The 21,115-nt window shown below is 39.3% G+C and overlaps 1 protein-coding gene across 3 annotated transcripts in view; it reads left to right on the top strand.

Moving 5' to 3' along the window:
• Window positions 1–21,115, top strand: part of bard1 (BRCA1 associated RING domain 1) — a 179,997-nt gene that overhangs the window by 133,172 nt on the left and 25,710 nt on the right. For all 3 annotated transcript variants that reach the window (XM_048534695.2, XM_048534693.2, XM_048534694.2), the window contains one exon: window positions 14,649–14,741. In XM_048534695.2, the coding sequence (XP_048390652.1) occupies window positions 14,649–14,741 (93 nt within the window). The remainder of the gene's footprint in view (window positions 1–14,648; window positions 14,742–21,115) is intronic.

The raw sequence follows: 21,115 nt of genomic DNA, 5'->3' as shown, positions 1-21,115 counted from the left end.
CCTCTTGGTACTGAAAGGCCTAGAAGTTTAGTGCAAATAAGCCTTATATCTTTTGATAAAATTCATTGTCTTCAGATCACCCAAAGCCATGTGTTTTCTTGGAGAGGTGAGAGCAGAGATTAAAAATCCCAACTAAGGTAATGCTCTGGTTACATTTCTCTGATCCTACCCATGCAGCTGAACAAAACTAGTCTCAGAGCTCTCTCCAATCACTGTGATCCTAAGTTACCCCACCTTTTGCAAGAGATGATCTGCAACCCAGCCAAAAAAGCCCAGACCTTGTGTGGTAGAAAGAAGGTTCTTTGCTTGGTTATAAGTTAAAATGTACTATAAGTCTTCTGGATTTATGGAAATGGTAGTTGATGCTACTTTTCAAAAAAAAAATGTTTGCTCAGGATCGATCAGACAGATCAAGATTGTGTGCCTTGGTTTTATGAGAGGCACCAAGGTGAGAAGCATGATTGAACATGGCTGCAGCATGACCAGTTAAGCTGGTTGACAAATTGTTCTCAGTCATTCAGATTAGCAAAGGATTCTGCATTAGTGCTGCAGTGATTAATGGAGAAAGTGAACTAGAACCATTGGTATGTTTGAATATTGAATTGTGGAAATAGTGATTGGCAGAAAAGAATCAGCTGAAAGATTTTGTGTTCATATTATTAGAAGTCAACTTTTTAAAAGAGTGTGCTATTTTTCACATATGAAAGATCAAATTCAGGTTCAAAATATGACTATGTTAGGAAAGAGAGGAGAGTTAAGTGCAGCATGGGCCACTAAAAGATGAAAGTAAGGATTGGCAGGCATTAAATGATTACTTTGCATCAGTATTTATAGGTGAGGCAAAACAATCATGCTGGATGTCCCAAGGAAACTAATACTGAATCATGAATGGATAAAATTAACTGGAATTGACTTAAATCAGTTGGACAAGTGAATGCAGATTCCATCCTTGCATCTTATTTACCTTTATTTCAATATTACAGTGCAGTCAGCAGAATATAGTCAAACTAGGCATGAGCTCTTCAAACAGTACCCCAAAGCCTTAATAGCCTCAAACATGCCTATATATTCAAATATCCTGTTTATTTTCATTTGCTCTGTGATTGGCTAGAAGTTTGTACATTGCCTAATATGCTGCAGCATCTTTTTTATTCCTGTTTGTGCTCACCTCAGCAATTTCACCCACACCCACTTTTGGCCTGTGGTAAATTCATTTTTCAAGCTGCTAATTTAATAGTTTGCTGAGGTGATCAGAGCCTTCGGTTTCTGCTAATTTAATTGTGCACGTGGTATCATCTGCACCAACCGTCCTTTCTGCTCAATTTCAACTTAACTCCTTCCCTGCTGTTTCTCAATATTCTTACAAATATTTTTCTTGTTTCTTGTCTCAGAATATTCTCACCCTTCAACCAAGCTCCCTTTACTGTCCATGTAATTTGTGGCCCCTTGCCCATCCTCTATATCTCTGATCTTTTCCTGTACAATGCATCAGGCTGTCGTCACTTATCCCAACGGAAGTGCCATTTCTAAGGTTATATGTATTAAAATGTCATTATTCAACCTTCCTGGTTTCCAAACTCCTTCGTCATGACTTCAGGCTTGTGACATAAGCATGATATGTTTCAAGGAGGTTTTAATTCTGTAGATTATGAAATTTCAGTGACAGTGGGACATGTAATACCTGCTACGTAGAATGACTTGCGTAACATCTTCCAGTGGCATCAGCATTTACAGTCTCACTGCATTGTTGTGGTGGATGGGAAGTCGGACTTGCATCCAATTTTTATAATTATTCTCACAAGCCACATGCAAGATATCATCTGAATGAAAGGGTAGTGCTTATTGTCCCACCAATTTGTTGTTACACAATGTTCGCCTTTACCTTTACAAAGGTAATGTTAATATTAACAGCGCTATTAGTATTAGAACAAAAGCAAGCAAAAGAAAAAAGTAGAGTAAGAACTGAATGTTGTGTTTCAGGCACTGTATGGAAAGGGAAAGCCAAAAGAGATAAAGTAACTAAACAAAAAGAAAAAAATACATGTAAAACATTACAAATGGATGACATGCCAGGGGTGCACCTTGTAAGATTCATCTAAGTGGCTCACAGTTGTGGCCAGAGGAAATATTATTTTTTTAAACTGAGTTACTTCGTATTTCACCTAATACACGAGGACCAAATATTCAATTTGCTTTGATTTACTTTTTCAAGCCCATTTTTGGGACTTATTGGCTACCATGATGGCCATGTCTTGTTTGCTGTCTTTTTGTATTGGCGAATTGCCAATTCCTGAATGGTTTGTTTTAATTAATCTATAATTTGTTTTGCATCTTCCCAGTTACACACCCATAACCACCACCCACCCCGCATCCGTGTATGTCCAATATTATTTGATCACCTAGTGAAAAAGTGACTCGTCGGGCAGGGTGGTTATCCTGGAGGTAGTTCATGAACAGTGCTTATCTTTTCTGTTGCCCTTACTACCATGAATTCTTGCATCACGCAGAAATGTTTACAATCAGACTGTAGTTCTAAGCTGTAATCAAGAATGATGTCTGCTTTCATGTTAGTCCCTGCAGACCAGGTCCTGAATAAACAAGTGACAAATGAAATTCATTGTCCCTCTGAATAATTGAAGAATTAAGAGCATTACGTACAAGGTCGAGTACAATTCATGACCTGTCTCTTCTAATTGAGGACAGTTATTAAGAACTGCAAAGGGACTAATTGTTCTCTATTCATGTAGTGACATGACCAGGCTTTTATGCCATCATTGATGCTTGAAGCAGGGAAGGAAATTCCATGTTGTCACTGCACAATGATTTTGAAGGTAGAAATATACAGCTTCAGCTCTCTTACTTCTATTAACTTGGATTTCAATGAAAAAATTGTCAGATGTGAAATTCCTTGCCGCCTGTAGTTGTTAACTAATACAGCAAAGGTCACAAACAGAATATGTTTGTATTAAAATCAGGCTTTTAAGATTAAAGTTTTAGTCAAAATATAGCTCAACTTTTATGCGACCAATATTTTGGAGAGGTAAGAATCCAGCCATTTCCATTGACTCAGTGTGGCAGAGCTGCCTGATCAGAGACTGTTCCCATTAGCTCCAGCTCCAAAGAATCCAGAAGTACGTGCACAGTCACCAGGAGCTGAACACCTTCCTTTTAATGATTTGCCTTTCTATGATTCTGTCAATGAATAGGTTTTTGCCAAGGTGTGTTTGACTTCAGTTGGTACGTACGTAAGATTTAATGACTAAAAATTGGAAGCTACACTAAGGCAATTCCAATGGTGTTGCTAATGCTAACTGGTTCATCTGTCTCTTTTGAGCAAGATCTTAATATCTGAATTCCTCAGTCTTCTGCCACTACTCCCATATCCAAGGAGGAGGATTTAAAGATTGTGAACTTGCCACCAATATCGCTCTTCTCATTTCTGCAGTAATGCTGGATGCATCCTATTTAAGCTCATGACTTTTTTTCTTTCGAGCACACAGCAGTCGTTCTGAGTCCCTCTTTATTTTTAAGCTGTGCAGCTATTCCATCCTTCTTATTGTGCAGAATCTTCTTTTCGATAAAAGAAGATCTCCTTTTTGACCCAGTGCTTACACCCTTTCAAGAACAAGTCTTTTAATGTGTTGGGAAGAGGGTCAGGTAGAATGTCAAGATAACACTCAAGGGACAAGAGTTCAAATCCGTCTTTGGCATTTGGTTGAATTTGAATTCAATTAATAAGCCTAGAATTAAAACTAACCTAATGATGGCCACAGGCCGCTTCAATTGTCATGAAAACCCTCAAGCTCACTGAAACTGTCTGGAATTCTGCCATCCTTCTGGCCTACGTATGACTATAGACCCACAGCAATGCTATTGACTTTTAGGTGCCTTCTGAAAAGGCCTAGTAAGCTCTCTGCTATGTAAAACCCGTGAGCCTGGTTGCACCTACTCATCCTTCTTTTATCGAACAATGAAGGAGCTCAAAGCTGTTTACCAACTGCTTCTGAAGTAGACATTCCTTCACCTTGGCAGCACATCTCTGCAAACAAAACAGCGCAGAACAAATCCCTTTTAAAGACACAGGACTGTCACACTAACCTGAGAGCAGGCTATTCTAAACCTGACATTGTGCAATGACATGACCACATTAAAGAAGGCATCCCTAGGTAGCAATAATCCTAACATGATTGCGTTTTACATACAGCTTGAGGGAGAGTCCCAGCACTAATATTTTAAACTAAAATGAAGGCATGAAAGCAGAGTCAGCCAAAGAGAACTAGTCAGTTAGGCTAAGAGATAGGTCAGTTGAGATGCATTGGCAGAAATATTTAAGGAGATATTTCAGAATATACAAACACTATTGAGAAACAGAAGTCCTGAATGGGGGACCCATCACTTGTGGTGAACACAAAATATTAACAGTAAATAATAGCTAAGTAATTAATAAGGAGGGACAAAAAGTAATGAGAGAGCTGGTTCGAAATATAAAAGCAGATGAGTTCCTGTAGATTTTGTATAAAAATGATTTTTTTTATTCAAGTGAACATTGATTCCACAGGAAGTGATGTGGGGAACTAATAATGGACAATAATATCATGGCAGATGTATTGAACAGATAATTTTGCATGAGTCGTCACTAGAGGATACAAGTAACATCGTAGAAATGGCTGTAAAACAGGAAGTGACAGGAAGAGAGAATGTATATAACTTGGAAGAGCAGATGAACTGCATTTAGATTTCAAGCTGGAGTTTGATATGGTTCTACATAAAAGGTTTGTACGGAATTTAAAAGTTCATGATGTTTTGGCTTGGAAAGAAGATTGACTAGTTCACGTAAAATGTAGACATGAATATTTCATGTACTGATTGGCAAGATGTGCTATAGGGATTAACGATGAGTCCTTAACTTTTTACATTTTATAAATTACTTAGATGAAGGAACTGAAGATATGATTGTTAAATTTGATGATGACAGTAGGTAAGAAAGTTGGGATGAGGGCGTAAGGCTACAACAGGAAATAGGTTAACTGAGTGGGTAAAAATCTCCATTCACAATCACCACAATGCCTGTAGTGTGTACTATCTACAAGATGCCCTGCAAATAACTACTGAGGATCCTTTAGCACACTTTCCAAATGTGTAACCTCAATCACCTATGAGACTAAAGGCTGCAGATTCAGAAGAACACGACAACCTGCAGTCTCCCTTCAAGTCACACATCATTCTGGCTTGGAATTATATTGCTGTCCCTTCACTGCTACTGTGTTAAAATCCTGGAATTCCCTTCATATTGTGTGTACATCCACCATGAGGATTGCAGTTTTTCTCTGGTGTTTTAAGCGTGGGCAATGATTGCAGGCCGAGCCCAGTGACACCTGTATCCTGTTATATCCCGACTCTTTCACATTCTGTTTGCAGAAGGTTTATGTAATTGGTAAATTAATTTCAGTCTGGCTAGATTTGACAGGAAATGTAAGGAGTACCATGAATTCTTTGGAAAATAACAATTTAAATGTGGTAGAGGATTATAGTCATAAAGTCATACAGTACGGCAATAAATCCTTCGGTCCAAATTGACCATGATGACCAAGTTTCGCAAACTAAAATAGTCCCACTTGCCTCTGTTCGGCCTATATCCCTCCAAACTTTTCCTATCATAAGACATAGGAGTGGAAGTAAGGCCATTTGGTCCATCGAGTCCACTCCGCCATTTAATCATGTACCTATTCAAATATTATTTAAACATTATAAACTGCCTCTTCCTCTGGCAGATCACTCCACACATGATTTACACTGAGTGAAAAAGTATCTCGTCAGGTTCGCTTTAAATCTGTCTCCTGTCAGCTTAAAAATATACCTCCTAGTTCTGAACTCCCCCACCCTAGGAAAAAGACCTTTTCTAAACAGATCTTAAGATACAGTTGCACAAATTGCAACGTAGTGAGGCAACTTAAGATAGTCATTTGAAAATAAACACGGTTATGGTTTAATATTCAAAAGAAGAAATGATACCTTAAACTTAGAATTTTTGTTTAGACTATATGCAGAATACTGTGCTCAGTTCTGGAGAGGCAATGGCCTAGCGGTATTATTGCTGGACTGTTAATCTGGGGACCCAGGTTTGGAGTTGAATTCAATAAAAATCTGAAATCAAGAGTCTAACAATGACCATGAAACCATTGCTGATTGTCAGAAAAACACAACTGCATCACTAATGCCCTTTAGGGAAGGAAACTGTCATCCTTGCCTGGCCTCCATGTCATTCCAGACCCATAGCAGTGTGGTTGATGCTTAGCTGCCCTCTGGATAATTAGCAGTGGGTAATAACTGTTGGCCTAGCCAGTGATGCCCATATCCCATGAATAAATAAATTTTAAAAATGTGTACCACAAGAATAAATATGCTGTGCAACGTGTAAGTTCGAGAGTGAGATTTGCAAGCTGTCAGCAGAACTGAGATTGTTCTTAAGGATTGAGCAGGCTGACGCACTTTCCTCTATAAAGGAGGAAGCAGAAGCCAGAACTGTGGAGGCCTTCCTGATTGTATAAAATTTATAGAAGGTTATGTTGATTGGGCTATGTGTAGTAGGGTTGGGGAGGCTCATATGGAACATAAAAACCAACATGGAGCAATTGTGTTGGCTGACTGCTTCTTCATTTTGCATGCTCTGTAATACAAGAATTATTTACTGAGTAAAACTTAATTGAAGGAACCTGTTATCCCCATGATTTATCTTTAAAATTAATGGTTGGTTATTTGTTAAGATTTGATGGAATCTGTCAAGAAATTTCCTTTCATATTAATATTTTATGTTTGTTCAAGGTGACTGTGATTAAATTTATATTAGATTGCACATTTGCTACTAAGTTTTGCTATAATAAAGTTTAGAAAAGTGAATCATGATGTTAAATCTCCATGCTGTTAAGCATGAAACATTTTCATGTACTGGGAGAGCAAATCCATTCCAATTTTGCTTCCATCTGAAAGGACAGAATTATCAGCCTTTTCCCACCTTTCCAAAATTTCCAAAACTTGACTGTTGATTTTCTTTGAATTAGTCATGTGTTAAATTCAAAATGCTCATAAAATACCCATCCAGAATTAAGGTAAATTATTTAATGGATGTTTTTCTTCTTTCCTGAAAGACTGCAATTGCCATTGGTCATGCTTTCAAATTATAAAACAAATCATCAAGATTTCAATGAAATGGGCTCCTGTGTCATTATGATTTTGTGCCACAGTGGTGGCACTCTCCACTGAGTTAGAAGGTTGTTGGCTTAAATCCCACTCCAGAAACCTTTTAGCAACTGATCAGTCTGCAAAACCATGATCTTGTTTGCCAGAATGGATTGAACTAGCATTCTTAGCGCAGTTCGTTTAGCTGACTGATTGTAGTCCACAATAAAACAGCACTGCTCCTTTTCTGATAAAGGGTTCTAACCCAAAACGTCAGCTTTCCTGCTCCTTTGCTGCCTGGGTCCAGCTCCACACTTTTTTATCTCTGACTCCAGCGTCTGCTCCTTTAACAGTTTTGTCCCCCCCACTCAGTGGACTAGGGACCACGTTTAAGGTTTTGAGCAAAAGTTGCAGATTGATGTGAAGAAAATCTTTCCCTTAAGCACTGAGTGATTATGACCTGGAGCCCATTGCCTTCCAGTGTTAGAAATGGAGACAGTGAATGATTTTTGAAAGAAAATTGAATGGGCACTTAAGGGAGATAAATAAGCAAGGCCACCACAACCGATTGGGAATGGGACAGATTGGATTGCTCTGCAGAAAATCACTGTAGACCAAATGGGCTCCTGTGCCATTATGATTTTGTGCCACAGTGGTGACACTCACCACTGAGTTAGAAGGTTGTTGGCTTCAGTCCCACTCCAGAAACCTGAGCATTAAATCTATGCTATTGGGGGTGTCCTATACAGTTGGAGCTGCTATCTTTCAGAAACAACATGAAGAAAAGTTGACTATTATTTATAGAATATATTAGATGCTAAATATTTGGAAAATTTAACATATAGATTTACACGAGTTATTAAAAAAAGGCCATGCTGATAAATATTTTATGCCTCCATCTCTTGGTTTAATCCTGCACTGAATTGAAATCTTGAGGCTATGTCTGATATTCAGATTCCTGTTACTGAAAGATTATTCATCCAAATGTTTTGCTAATCTATAGGACTGAAGAAAGTCTTAATACATGGTAATGCACAAATGTGCTACAATAGAGCTAATGGTCTGTAACTTGGTGTTCAAGGAAAGAACTATCAAATCATGTGCAGCTGATACAGGTTGTACACAGCAATAGGAGAAGTTGAAATTTTTTTTAGTGGCTTTTTTTATTCTCTTAAGCCCAAAACTTACTTAGTTATAATGCCAATAGAGACCAATAATTTTTTTAAAAAGTGGAATTTTGAATACATTGAACTTCGGTAAGACTCTAAGCTTGGCCTCAACTGGAGTTCTGAATACCACACTGTAGCATGAATGTGAAGGCATTGGAGAGTGTGCAGAAGACATTTACAAGAATGATCCTAGGAATGAGGAACTTCAATTATGAAGACAGACTCAAGAAGCTGGGACTGTACTCCTAAGACTATATAACATAGGAGTAAAAATCAGGCTGTTCTGCCATTTAATCATGGCTGATAAGTTTCTCAACCCCATTCTACCGCTTTCTCCTTGTACCCTTGATCTCCTTGACAATCAAGAACCTATTTCTATCTCTGTCTTAAATATACTTAATGATCTGACCTCCACAGCTTTCTGTGGCAGTGAATTCCATAGATTTACCACTTCCTGGCTGAAGAAGTTTCTCCTCCTCCTCCGTTCTAAAAGGTCTTCTCTTTATTCTTAGGCTGTGACCTTCAGGTGTTAGTCTCTTCTACCAATGGAAACATCTTCCCAACATCCAATCTGCCCAGGCCATTCAGTATTCTGAAAGTTTCAGTTAGATCCCTCTATTGTCCTTCTAAATTCCATTGAATAAAGACCTAGAATCCTCAGAACGTTCCTTGTTGTGTTAAGCTTGTCATTCCTGAGACCGTTCTCATGATTATCCTCTGAACCTGCTCCGGGGCCAGTACATCTTCCCTGAGACGTGGGGCCAAAACCGTGCACAATACTCCAAATGTGACCTGACCAGAGCCTTATGGAGCCTCAGAGGTACATTATTGCTTGTATATTCAAGTCCTCTCAAATAAATGCCAAAGTTGCAATTGCCTTCCTAACTACTGACGTAAGCTGCAAGTTTATCTTGACAGAATCCTGGACTAGAACTCCCATGTCTGTTTGCACCTCAGACTTCTGAATTTTATCCCCATTTAGAAAATAGTCCATGTTTCTGTTCTTATTAAAGCATATGACTCACACTTTCCCATGTTATATTCCATCTATCACTTCTTTGCCCACTCTCCTAACCTGTCCAAATCCTTTTGCAGCCCCTCCACATCCTGAATCTAGCTGTCCCTCTACCTGTCTTTGTACTGCCTGCAAACTTAGCCAGAATGCCCTCAGTTCCTTCATCTGGACTATTATTGTTTAAAGTGAAAAGTTGTCCCAACACTGACCCTTGTGGAACACCAGGCTGCCATCCTGAGAAAAACCCTTTTATCTCCACTCTCCGCTTTCTGCCAGATGGCCAATCTTCTACCCATGCTAGCGCCTTGCCTCTAACACCATGGGTCTTACTCAGCAGCCTCCTGTGCAGCACCTTGTCAAAGGCCTTCTTGAAGTCCAGACAGATAACATCCATTGCTCTCCGTGGTCTCACCTGCTCGTTACTTCCTCAAAGAATTCTAACAGATTTGTCAGGCGTGACCTCTGGTTGGTGAAGCTGTGCTGACTTTGCCCTATTTTATTATGCACTTGCAAATATTCAGAAATCTGATCCTTCACAATGGACTCAAATCTTATCCACGGCCAAGTTTAGGCTAATCAACCTGTAATTTTCAGTCTTTTGCCTTATTCCCTTTTTAAACAGGGATACCTCATTAGCGATTTTCCAGTCTTCTAAGACCCTCCCTGACTCTAGCAATTCCTGAAAGATCGCCACTAATGCCTCCACTATCTCTTCAGCTATATCTTTCAGAACGCTGGGGTGTAGTTCATATGGTCCTAGTGATTTATCCACCTTCAGGCCATTCAGTTCTTCAAGCACCTTCTCCTTGGTAATGGCCTCCATACTCAGCTCTGCCCCCAGACTTTCTAATTTTTGGGATATTACTTGTGTCTTCCACTGTGAAGACTGACGCAAAGTAATTATTCAGTTCCTCAGCTGTTCCTTTGTTCCCCACTACTATCTTTCCAGAGTCATTTTCCACTGGTCCAATGCCCGCTCTTGCCTCTCTTTTGCCCTTTATTTATCTAAAGAAACTCCTGTGGTCGTCCTCCTCTCCTTGGAGAAGGAAAAGCAAGAGGGAGATCTGATCAACGTGTTTGAAATTGTGAGAGGGCTGAACAGAGCAGGTAGAAAATGTTCCCACGTGTGAAAATATGAAGAACAAGAGGGCTCTGATTTGAAGTAATTAATAAAGAAGCAAAATAATGAGAGAAAAATCTTTTTTGCCCAGAGTAGTGAGGGTCTGGTATACACTGCCTCAAAGCGTGGTGGAGACAGGTTCATTTGAGGCTTTCAAAAAAGGATGAGATAATTATTTGAAAAGGAACAATGTGCACGGTTAAGGGTTAAAGACAAGAGAATGGCACAAAAGCGATATGTTCATTGTAGAGCCAGATGATATGATGGGCAGAGTGGCCTCCATCTGTGCTATGACGGTTCTGTGAATTCCCCAATGACTGACTCGAAGGATCAAACAACAAGATTTCATATTTCAAGATTTTTAGTGTAACTAAGTAAAATCTACCTTCACGAAACGTGTATTAATTGGCTGCCAAGTCAACTGCAGAATAGAAATTCCAAAACCTTAACTTCCTAACACAGTCAAAAAAACTTCACTCAGTTTTTTGTTACACCTCATTCTCTGCAGCACTAGTCTTCATCGGGATAAATCCAAACGAGCTTCCATGTGTTCGCTTTTCCCCGTTACAACCAGCATCCATCAAAAATCTTAATCTTCTGACAGTTCCCAAAATGATTTTCAGCAGAATGGTCCACTGAAAGAATTCCTTCTCTTAGCAACACCAGGATGAATTTTCCAGTATCCTTAAACTTCCATCTGTGCCTGTTTCTTGAACCAGAGATTGAGCTCCCAATTGCATTTTGTCTGCTACCTAACACTTAGTAACCACTTATCTATGCTGTTCACAACAGCTGATCCTTGCCTTTCTCTCTCTCTCTCTCTCCCCCCCTCCTTTTTTTCCTCATTCTCGCTCTCTTGCTTCATCTTTGTCTATCTCTTTTTCTGTCTCTGGATACACTATCTCCATCTAGGATGTCCAAATACAACTGACACAGTTGTCTGTTCACGTGTGAAAACAGGCACTTGGCTTCCAGTAGGGCTCCCTGTTCTCATGGCAACCAGGTCATCTGGCAGGATTCAAGACTCCATGTCGACTTTAAAGGAGAGAGTTTGAAACATTACCATCTTGTAAAACCTCACATATGTATTGAATTTTAATATATTTTGGTAGGTTATTTTGTTGCCCACATTAGGATTTGGCACTTGCTACACTGATTTGTCTTCTGCTTCTTTGCTATTGCTTGAACACTTTGTGGCCAAGTTATTTAACTATGGGAGGTGCTGCAACTGAGCCTGATATGACCTCATCTATTGTCCATAGAACGTTACAGCACAGTACAGGCCCTTCGGCCCTCGATGTTGTGCCGACCTGTCATACCGATCACAAGCCCATCTAACCTACGCTATTCCACGTACGTCTATATGCTTATCCAATGACGCCTTAAATGTACTTCTGTCCTTTCCAACTTAGGTCACTGAATTGTATTTCTCTCCCTCTTCCTTCAGCATCAACAACACTAGTGGTTGTCTTAAAATATTGCACATGCTGAACATCAGAAATAAAACATAAAAAAAGAGAAAAGCCTCCCGGTAGGCAGCATCTGTGGAAAGAAATGAAGTTAATGTTTCAGGTCAAATGATCTTTCATCAGAACCCAGATGTGGTACTCAACTGCAGTCAAAAAGCATCAGTTTTATCCCCAGATTGAGATTAAACCGAGAGCATTTCATTTGTGTGAATAGGTTTATGTCCAGGTTAGCCATCAGGAACAGTTGCTATAAATCTTTAATGACAAATGATTTATTTTTTTAATTTAAATTTGATGTAATTTTCACTTGATTTAAATATGTGCCCATTATTTCAGATTTTGAGGTTTGTTAGATTTTTGAATTCACTTTTCATAAAATCGATTTCTGAAACAACTTGTATTTTATACAACTCTTACTGTAATAAACCACCCCAAGGTATTTTTCAAGAGTGTATTGAGCCACAAAAGTAAGCTATAGGATCAATGACTAAAAGATTGGTCAAAGAGAGTATGCAAGGAGCATCCTGCAGGAAATAGAGACAGATTTAAGGAGGGAATTGCAGAGCTCAGGGCTGAGGCAGTTAATGGTGCAGCTGCCCTTGACTAAGGCAAGAGTATTGTGAAAGATGCAGAGACTCTCTCATCAGGTGCTGCTGGAAGAAATTGAACATTAGAGGATATTGTGCCTTCTGCCAGACACGGTTATGTCGACTAGAAGTTATTCTCCAGTTCACATTTCACAGGTCTCATGCTGAGCTGCTGCTTCTCCCGATTTCCTGAAACAATACAGACTTTTGTTTCATACAAAGAAGTAATTCCTGCTGTCTGTTCAGATCATCTTTTCTTGAGTTTAGGGGTACCAGTAAGAGACTTCATGATGGTATTGGCAGAAAGGGATGAGATGAAATGTATGCAGAGAAAAATTAATGTGGAAATATATATTTAAAACACTAGACAGTTTGAAGTTTAGAAGGAAAATCATTAAAAATAGAAAACAATTTGAGATTTGCTATGTCAAAACCATGTTGAGCATACAGAAGCATTTAAGATATTTCAAAGAGATTATCAACAAGTAAACTCCTAACCATGAGAAAATATATTACAAGCCTTGACGTTATAAATAACCTTGCTTTCTACTCTGTAGCTTATCTCAAATTTTTACAAATCGTTAGTAAGGCAACAGTTAATACTATATCCATTTCTGTGCATCTTAATTTAGGAAGGATCTCAAGGTCACGAAGGTGGGATACTTTTAAAACAAAAACCCTTGTGACTCTCTTCACTTAACAGAGAAAGCTTATGAGTAAACCTGATTGAAATGTCAAAATATGTTGTCCTTAGAGAAGACAACTTGAAGGAAAAATATTTCCACCAATGGAAGCACAAACCAGACGAGTCTTCAAGGAACTGAAACAAGTATTTAAGAAAAAAAATGCATTGGAAAAATGGTGGAACAAAACACAAAGCTACTTCAGAGAGCCAGCAATAGTGCAATGGATCTCTTGGCCTTCAGTACTGTAGAATTTTATGATATATTCTTGATGTTGTTATGCGAATTAATCTTGCAAGCATCTTGTAAATGCTTTTTGAGGTGTTTCAGCATCATTATTGTATTGTTAGTCTCAGTGCCTTTAGGTCAGCTGATACTCAATTACACTTTGTCATTCCTTCTGTCAAATCTCTGGTAAAATTACTTTTTAACTCCCATTTGCATGAAATACATGGATTCCTGCAGGGCCCAATCCCAAAGTATTTGTTTTGTGAACTGATTTTGTATCATTGCCGAAATGTATACTATAATCTCAGGAAAAATGAGAGAACCAGTGCACAAGAGGCATTAAAAGGAAGTGTTCCTGAGGTTTTCCTGCAGAGTTAAGACAGATCACAGTCTCAGCTTCTACAGGAATTTCCAGAGGGGCTGGGCTCTGTCTGCAGCAGCTGGCTTATGTTGCTGCTGTAGGCAACAGAGGCACCCCAGGAAAGTGAAGGACTGGGGTTGGGGGGGGCGATTGTGATTGAGCAGGGGTGTTCTCTTTTGGGATTCCTTGTTCAAACCATGGACCTTGTAAATAGGAAGCTGTACCAGTGATGATATGATTAATTGGTTGTATGAAAATGGAAAGACATTGAAGAGAGAAGCAGCATTTGGACTTGTGCTAAACCTGGATGTATGTAGTATAATTGACGGTACTTGGAAAGAACTGAGAGTCTAATGACCTCTAATTCCTAAAGTAGAGTGACCGATCTCGAAGATAAATTATACACCAATAATGATTGTATTTTATCAGAGGATCAACAGTGCTGCGTTGGCTGAGATTTTTAGTTGCATATGTTTTTAGCTGCATGTGTCTCGTATTGCAGTCATTACTTGATGGGTCCTCTGAGTGCTGCTGTTTTATCAGCTATCAGTCTTAATATTCGCAGGTGATTGCAGAAAATTCTGCAGCACACCACTATTTAATTAGGTAAATATGATGAAAGGTAGTTTTTAAGATCCTTTGTCCTTGATGTGATTCAGCTTGGTTGTCATGGCTGCTTCACTTTATCTTTTATGAATGGACAAATCCTATTATCTGAACTATCAGAGCTTGACCTGCAAACTGTGAAGTTCACAGGAAAAGGAAGATAATGATATATTATGTTATAATTTTTTTGTACGTATTTTTAACCAAGTGTTTTAATTTCCTATTTGCTTTTAGTGACGCACGTTATTGTTCCCAATGATCACGCTCTCTCTACCATGAAGTCTTTGATGGGGATTGTCTCTGGCTGCTGGCTTGTGAAGTTTGAATGTAAGTAGAACATTATATTAAAATAATTGTAGTCTATTTGACATCAATGTTGAGCTGTTAAATGGAATAGCAAGACCAGAGATTACACAGAGACTCCCGGATGTTGAGATGTTTGGATATTTGGTTTGATTTGAAAAGTGCGAGTGGTAAAAACATCTGCACTCTAAAAATGTTATCTATTCTTGTCAGTCTGATTTTAGCATCAATGTGCTGCCCATTATGTACTGTGAAATAACCCATTCTGAGCTTATAACTTTTACTCAGCACTACCTGCTATGTTTGAGACAGTTCCTTTACTGAGCAGAGGAAAAAGAAGTGACGTTTTGTGAAATTCAACTTGCTTGCCATTTTCGTTTCTCTAACCTGACTTCTGCTGGATGCAGTTCTGTGCTTGCCAGCAGCCCTTCAACGCTTTGCTCAAATTGGTCATACTTCATCTGTAACACAAGGCAGGCTGTTTGGCTATGAAAGCTAACATGGCTATAGTTCTTTGCAATATCAATGCTAGAAAGACCCTTTCCTGACTCTTTATTTTCAGGGGGTGGTTATGAGAAAGCGATCAATGTTGATAGTCCTGACTGACTTCCTTTTTGAAACCCTCTAGTGGTATGGGGGCGAGCTTTGGAGCCCCAGAAGCTGCATTTGCTGAGATGTACCAACTCAGCAGAGATTAGGATTTGGAGCTACATTTTTCTTCTGTGCAGTCTGAAGATGTATTGACTTCAGTTTAAAAAAATTCAAAAACTACCACAGAAAGTTTTTAATACTTGGGCTTCAGGGTACACATTAATATTCAAGTTGCTTCTTGGGGACCTATGTAAAATAAATTATTGAGGTGAGAATGTCTAGGTTTTGTGCTCTCTGCTCAATGATTCTCAGTGTAGGATGAAGTTGGATACTTGTCAGAAACAGGGATTGCAATGCACAATTAACCACAATGAGGTGGATGATTCTGATGTAGGTAGCTGGTCAACTTTATGCTGCAATTTTATTTGAATAGTCTTCAATCCTTTGGAAAGCTGTTATCAAAACAGTAGGCAGTGTTATTAAAGTTATTGAACTCTGCGTTATTTCCTGAAGGCTGTAAGGTGCCATTTGCGATTATCCTCCATGTTGTCGTTGCATGGGTTTGGTCTCAGCAGAGCTGACTTATTTTCTGCCATCATTAACACTTACCTGGCATCTCAATCTTTCATTTGCTACCATCAGCACTTACTTTGTCCTTTGCTCTGGGCACTCTGACCATCTGTTCCACTCAGTCCTCCAACTTCTTTGTAAACAGCATAAAAAAAAAATTTACAACCTGAAGGAGCATCAGTGGATTTGAAACATTAACTCTGCTTCTCTCTCCACCAATACTGCCTGCCCTGCTTCCAGACACTCGGCACTTTGTTTTCATATCATTCAAAGCCAACTTGCACCCCTTAAAGGAGAGATGAATTGTTCTTGGAACAGATGCTGAGGGTCATGTTTGAGGAGCATTTAACCTGGGGAAGAGGAATGAATGAGTGATGATGGAATAAAAATTGCCTCCCAGTTAGTCAGGCACTGCACTCAGAGATCTTATTGGAGTTGGTGGAAGGGAAGAGAAATGTCCTGTACTTGTCAGGGAAAACAGGACCCTGCTGTCACACTGTCAAAAAGCAGCGGTAACACACAGCAATGGAGATTGCTGACAGGAGTTGAGCGACAGGACTTGGAAACTGCCACAAGATGTTTGTTGATCTCACAGGAGTGGTCATTGTCAGAAAATGCATCTACGCATGTTATATTGCTCAAGTCACCAAAATCCCATCACTGTTCATCAACAAACTCTTCTCACTTAGACCTTATATTTAGTAATCATACGCTTCACTATGTTCTCTCTGCAATTAGCACTATTGCAGGCCTCACATTCACATCTCTCATTTCCTATGCACTGCTCGCTATTCAATAATGACAGCAATACTTCCAAAACAGATTGCCTGACTCTCATTGCAGTTTCCTCTTTCTTAACAGTGCAAGTTGCACATAACCTGAGGTACAAGACAACGGCGTAGTAGTAACATCTCTGAACTAACAATGTTGAAGCAAAAACTAATGGCGTGGACATTTATCTAAGTTGCATCATGGCTGCTAGTGGAATAGAAATTGAATTAACAAAATCTGGAATTGAAAGCCAGTCTCAGTAATGGAGACTTAAAGCTGTCATTGTTGTAACGCCCATCTGATTCGTTCATGTACTTTAGAGAATGAATTCTGCTGTACTCGCCTGCTCTAGCTCAAACATGACTGTATCCATAGTAATGTGGTTGACTCTTAACTGGCCAGCAAGTCCTGTCCTTGCCAATGACAGATCCCATGAAAAAATCCAATCAAAAAGAAGAAAAAGGCAACTGCTCCTAAAAGGAGAGAAACTTCATATTTAAACCATCATGAAGGAGACTGCGTTGACTGTCATTGCTGAGACCAGGGCCAGCAGCAGGACTGAAGCCATTGCAGTGACAGAATTCTCACAATATTCCCAGTCTTGCTCTTCATTATCCCACTTGACTCATATCATACGCACTTCTAATGTGCATGCTCCTTGTGCGTTTACACTGTCAAGTACTCAAAAAGAGCAGCTTGGCCATGAGTGAAAGAACACCAAGAAGAGAGTAATGAGAAGTATTGTCTATTAATTCCACATTTGCAGCCTCAAGTTCAGACACTGGCAGTACATCTAACTTAGATGCTATATTAGAGTGTGATTTGCGCATGGTGAGCTACTGTAACATGAGTAAACTGCAGTCAGTAGCTGCCAGCTTACAGGAGGTTAAGGCTGCACACAAGTTTCACTGCAGAGGCTTCCGATGAGGATTTTTATTGACGGATATTAAACAAAGTGCTTAGTGTTTAAGGAAGCCTGTGGTAAAACCGGCGGTCAGTGTTAAGGAATGTGTGGGAGTCCAGCAATAACTTGACACAGGATTTTACACAGAACCTGGGCCTCATCCTTTCAGACATGAAAGTACTAGCAAATTTTGCACACCGGTGGACCCCAAACATGGTGCGCACTCGGGTGACTAATGCCACAGCTTCAGCCAACCAGTGTCTCAATGACACCAATGAGAGCTTAGACTGCTGGCGTCATGGCTATGTATTGCCGGGTGCCAAGGAGGTCACAAGAGTCTTGGAAAGCCTTCCAACAAATTGCTAAGATTGTTGTAATGCCTCTTCATGGGACTCAAAGTAGTTATGTGAATCATGAAGAACACAGCAGGCCAGACAGCATCAAAGGAACTTGAAAGTTGACATTTTGGATCAGGACCCTTGAACTTTCCTGTTCCTCTGCTGCCTGGCCTCCTGTGTTCCTCCAGTTCCACACAGTCTTGCCTCTGACTCCAACATCTGCAGTCTTTGCAATCTCTCTGCGAATCATGAGCCTTGTTATGTTCTCTGAGGATAAAGTGACCATGGTTGGGAAATAATTTTCCTAGGGCCAACAACAGTTCATAGTGAAGAGCAGAGTGGGAAAGGAGATTAAGTATCCCTTCAAGTAAAGAACAACATGAGGACATTTGTGTAAAAGTATCTCAGCTCAAAATGTTTTAAAAATATATCTTTATGGAAGATGGAATAACAAGGATTAGAAAAGACTGGTAGCATAGTTTATAGGGCCCGAGTCAGTGGTTATATCATCGGTAAGAACTTGCAGTAGCAAATGATTGGAACTTGGAACTTGCAACAAAAGCAATGTTGTGATTTTGTGAAACTTCAACGTTTCCCAATCAAATAGGCAGGGATAGTCTGGAAGATGAGCTTATAAAATACTTTTATGACAATTATCCTAGAGCAAACAGTTTTCTTGTTCGCCAAGCAACTTGGGCTAATGCTGTTTAAGATCGAATCTCGTGCAGCAAGTCAAGGTTAATTAGTAACATTATAGCAAAAGATCCATTTGAAAATAGAAAGTCTTGACAATGTTCTTAGAATAGTATAGTATAATTGGAACAAGTCACCATGGTTTAATGAAAGGGAAATCCTGTTTCACAAGTTTATTACAGCTTTCTGGCGAACCAGTAAACGTAATATACTTGGATTTCCAAAATCCATTTGATGAGATGCCACATGAATAATTAATACACACAATAAGGGCTTGTCTATTTGGAGGTATTGACATGGATAAAGGCTTGCTTTACAGTCAGGAAGCAGATAGGGTTTGGTGAAGCATTTTCAAACTGGCTGGCTGTGACTGAAAGTGCATGAATTAATGCTGGAGTCTCAGAAATGTACAATCTATGCGAACAACTTAGACACAGAAACCATGATATATGAAAGCTTGCCGACAATACAAAGCTAGGTAGGAATTCATGGTGTGTGGAGGACATAAAGAAGCTGCAAAGTGATAGAGACATGGCAAATGAGTGGGCGATAATTCAGAATTATGTGCATTTGGAATATGTTGTGGGCAAGCATGTAATTATTTACAATGGTCGTAAGAATAGAAAACCAGAATAATATTATAAAAACCTGTGGATGTTGATTTCACAGAGCGTTGATTGTACTTATAAAGAGAAAAACATGTCAGCATGCAGATAGAGGAAACAATTAGGATAGCGACAAACATTGGCCTTTAATGCAAGGGAATCGGAGTACAAGAATAAAAAAGTTTTGCTACAATTCTACAGAGTTTTCATGAGACTGTGCCTATAATATTCTGTGTAATTTTGGCCTCTGTACTTGTGGAACAGTTGTGTTGGAGATAATGCAATGAATGTCCAGCTCACTAAAGACTGAAAGTTTACAGGTCTGAAATGGGAAAAAGCTGATTTTAATAACATTAGACAAGATCTAGCCAAAATGAACTGAGAGTAGCTATTTGAAGAAAAATCCACGTGTCAGCAATTAGAGACATTCAAAAGAGTGATAGTGAGAGTACAGGGCCAACACATTCCCATAAAGGTGAAGGGTGAAACCAGCAAGTCCAGAGGACCCCAAATGTCAAAGGATATACCAAAAGAAGCATATTATGGTTCTGAAGGCTCAAAACAGTGGATGGCTTAGAAGAGTATAAAAAATGTTGCAGAAAGGATCATTTAAAAAAGATTTTTTTTAAACGAGAGTGAAGACTGAGCATGAAAAAAGCACTGGTAGATAACATTAGGAAAATGTAAAGATATTTTGTAAGTCTAATTGAGCAAGAGAATGGCCAAGGAAGAGTAAGGCCCCATGAGGGAACAAAGTAGCAGTCTATGTGTGGCACTGGAAGATATTGGCTTCTATAGCTTTCAAATAAGTACTATGCTTCTGTGCTCACTGTAGAGATGCCAATGTGGGTATGTCACTGTGTGACATGCTTGAATGAGCAAGCATTGAAAGAGAAGGAATTGGTTGTTTTAGCAGCCTTTAAAATGGATAATTTGGAGTGAGATAGATTCTTGATCTGTAGGAGAATCCAAGATTATGGGAAAAACGCAGAAAAGTGGAAATGAGGAATGTCAGTTAATCCATGGCCCTATTAAATTGTGGTGCAGGCTCGAGGAGCCACGTGGCCTATTCCTGATCCCACTTCTTGTGGTCTTATGATAGAAGCATTCGACATTATATGGGGACCTGACAGGTTAGATAGTAATATTACTTCCCCTGGCTAGTAATATAAACCAAGGGATCACAGTTTCAAGTTTAGGGGTTGTAATCATTTAGGATAAGGATTCAGTCAAGGTGTTGTGAATCTTCAGAATATTCTACTCCTGAGAGTTGTGGAGACACTATCATTAAGTATATTTAATATTAAGATACATACTTTTGGTGTCTGAGGGAATCAAGGATTATAGAGAGTTGGTGAGAATGTGGAGTTGAAACCCAAGGTCATCCATGACTGTATGGCGTCTTACTGTTCCTATTTTTTGTCATCCACTGTTCATAACAGCACAATTAGTGAAATGTTGTAAACATCTCTGGCTCCAGACCTGAAGAATGTAGGCACATATATATTTGGTACAGATATTGTCCACGTAGCTACTAGATTTCGGTTCTCCATTTCAATTAAGTTTAAGCTTTACTTGTCGCAATGGGAATTGAACCTTTGTCCAGATCATTGGCATGGAGATCTGAATTAACAGTCCATTGACACTATCACTGCACCATAATCTTCACCTTGGGTTTGGTGCAACATGTGCTAGTGAGAAAGAGGCAAGTGCAAGAGCCAGTGCGTTTTCTTTTTCCTTTACGGAATGTGGCTGTCGCTATCTAGACCAAAATTTATTGACCATCCCGAATGGCCCTGGAGAAGATGGTGGTGAAATGCTTCCTTGATTCACTGCAGTCCTTGCTGCTGCAGAAGGTGACAGAAGAACATGGGGGAATGTTCTTTTGGAACATGAAAGCGTAAGAGCTAGGAGTAGGTAAATAAA

Source organism: Stegostoma tigrinum, chromosome 7 (assembly GCF_030684315.1).
Source record: "Stegostoma tigrinum isolate sSteTig4 chromosome 7, sSteTig4.hap1, whole genome shotgun sequence".
Classification (NCBI taxonomy): Eukaryota; Metazoa; Chordata; class Chondrichthyes; order Orectolobiformes; family Stegostomatidae; genus Stegostoma; species Stegostoma tigrinum.
Note: the sequence above shows the minus strand (reverse complement) of the source record. Positions and strands in the feature narration are given on the sequence as shown.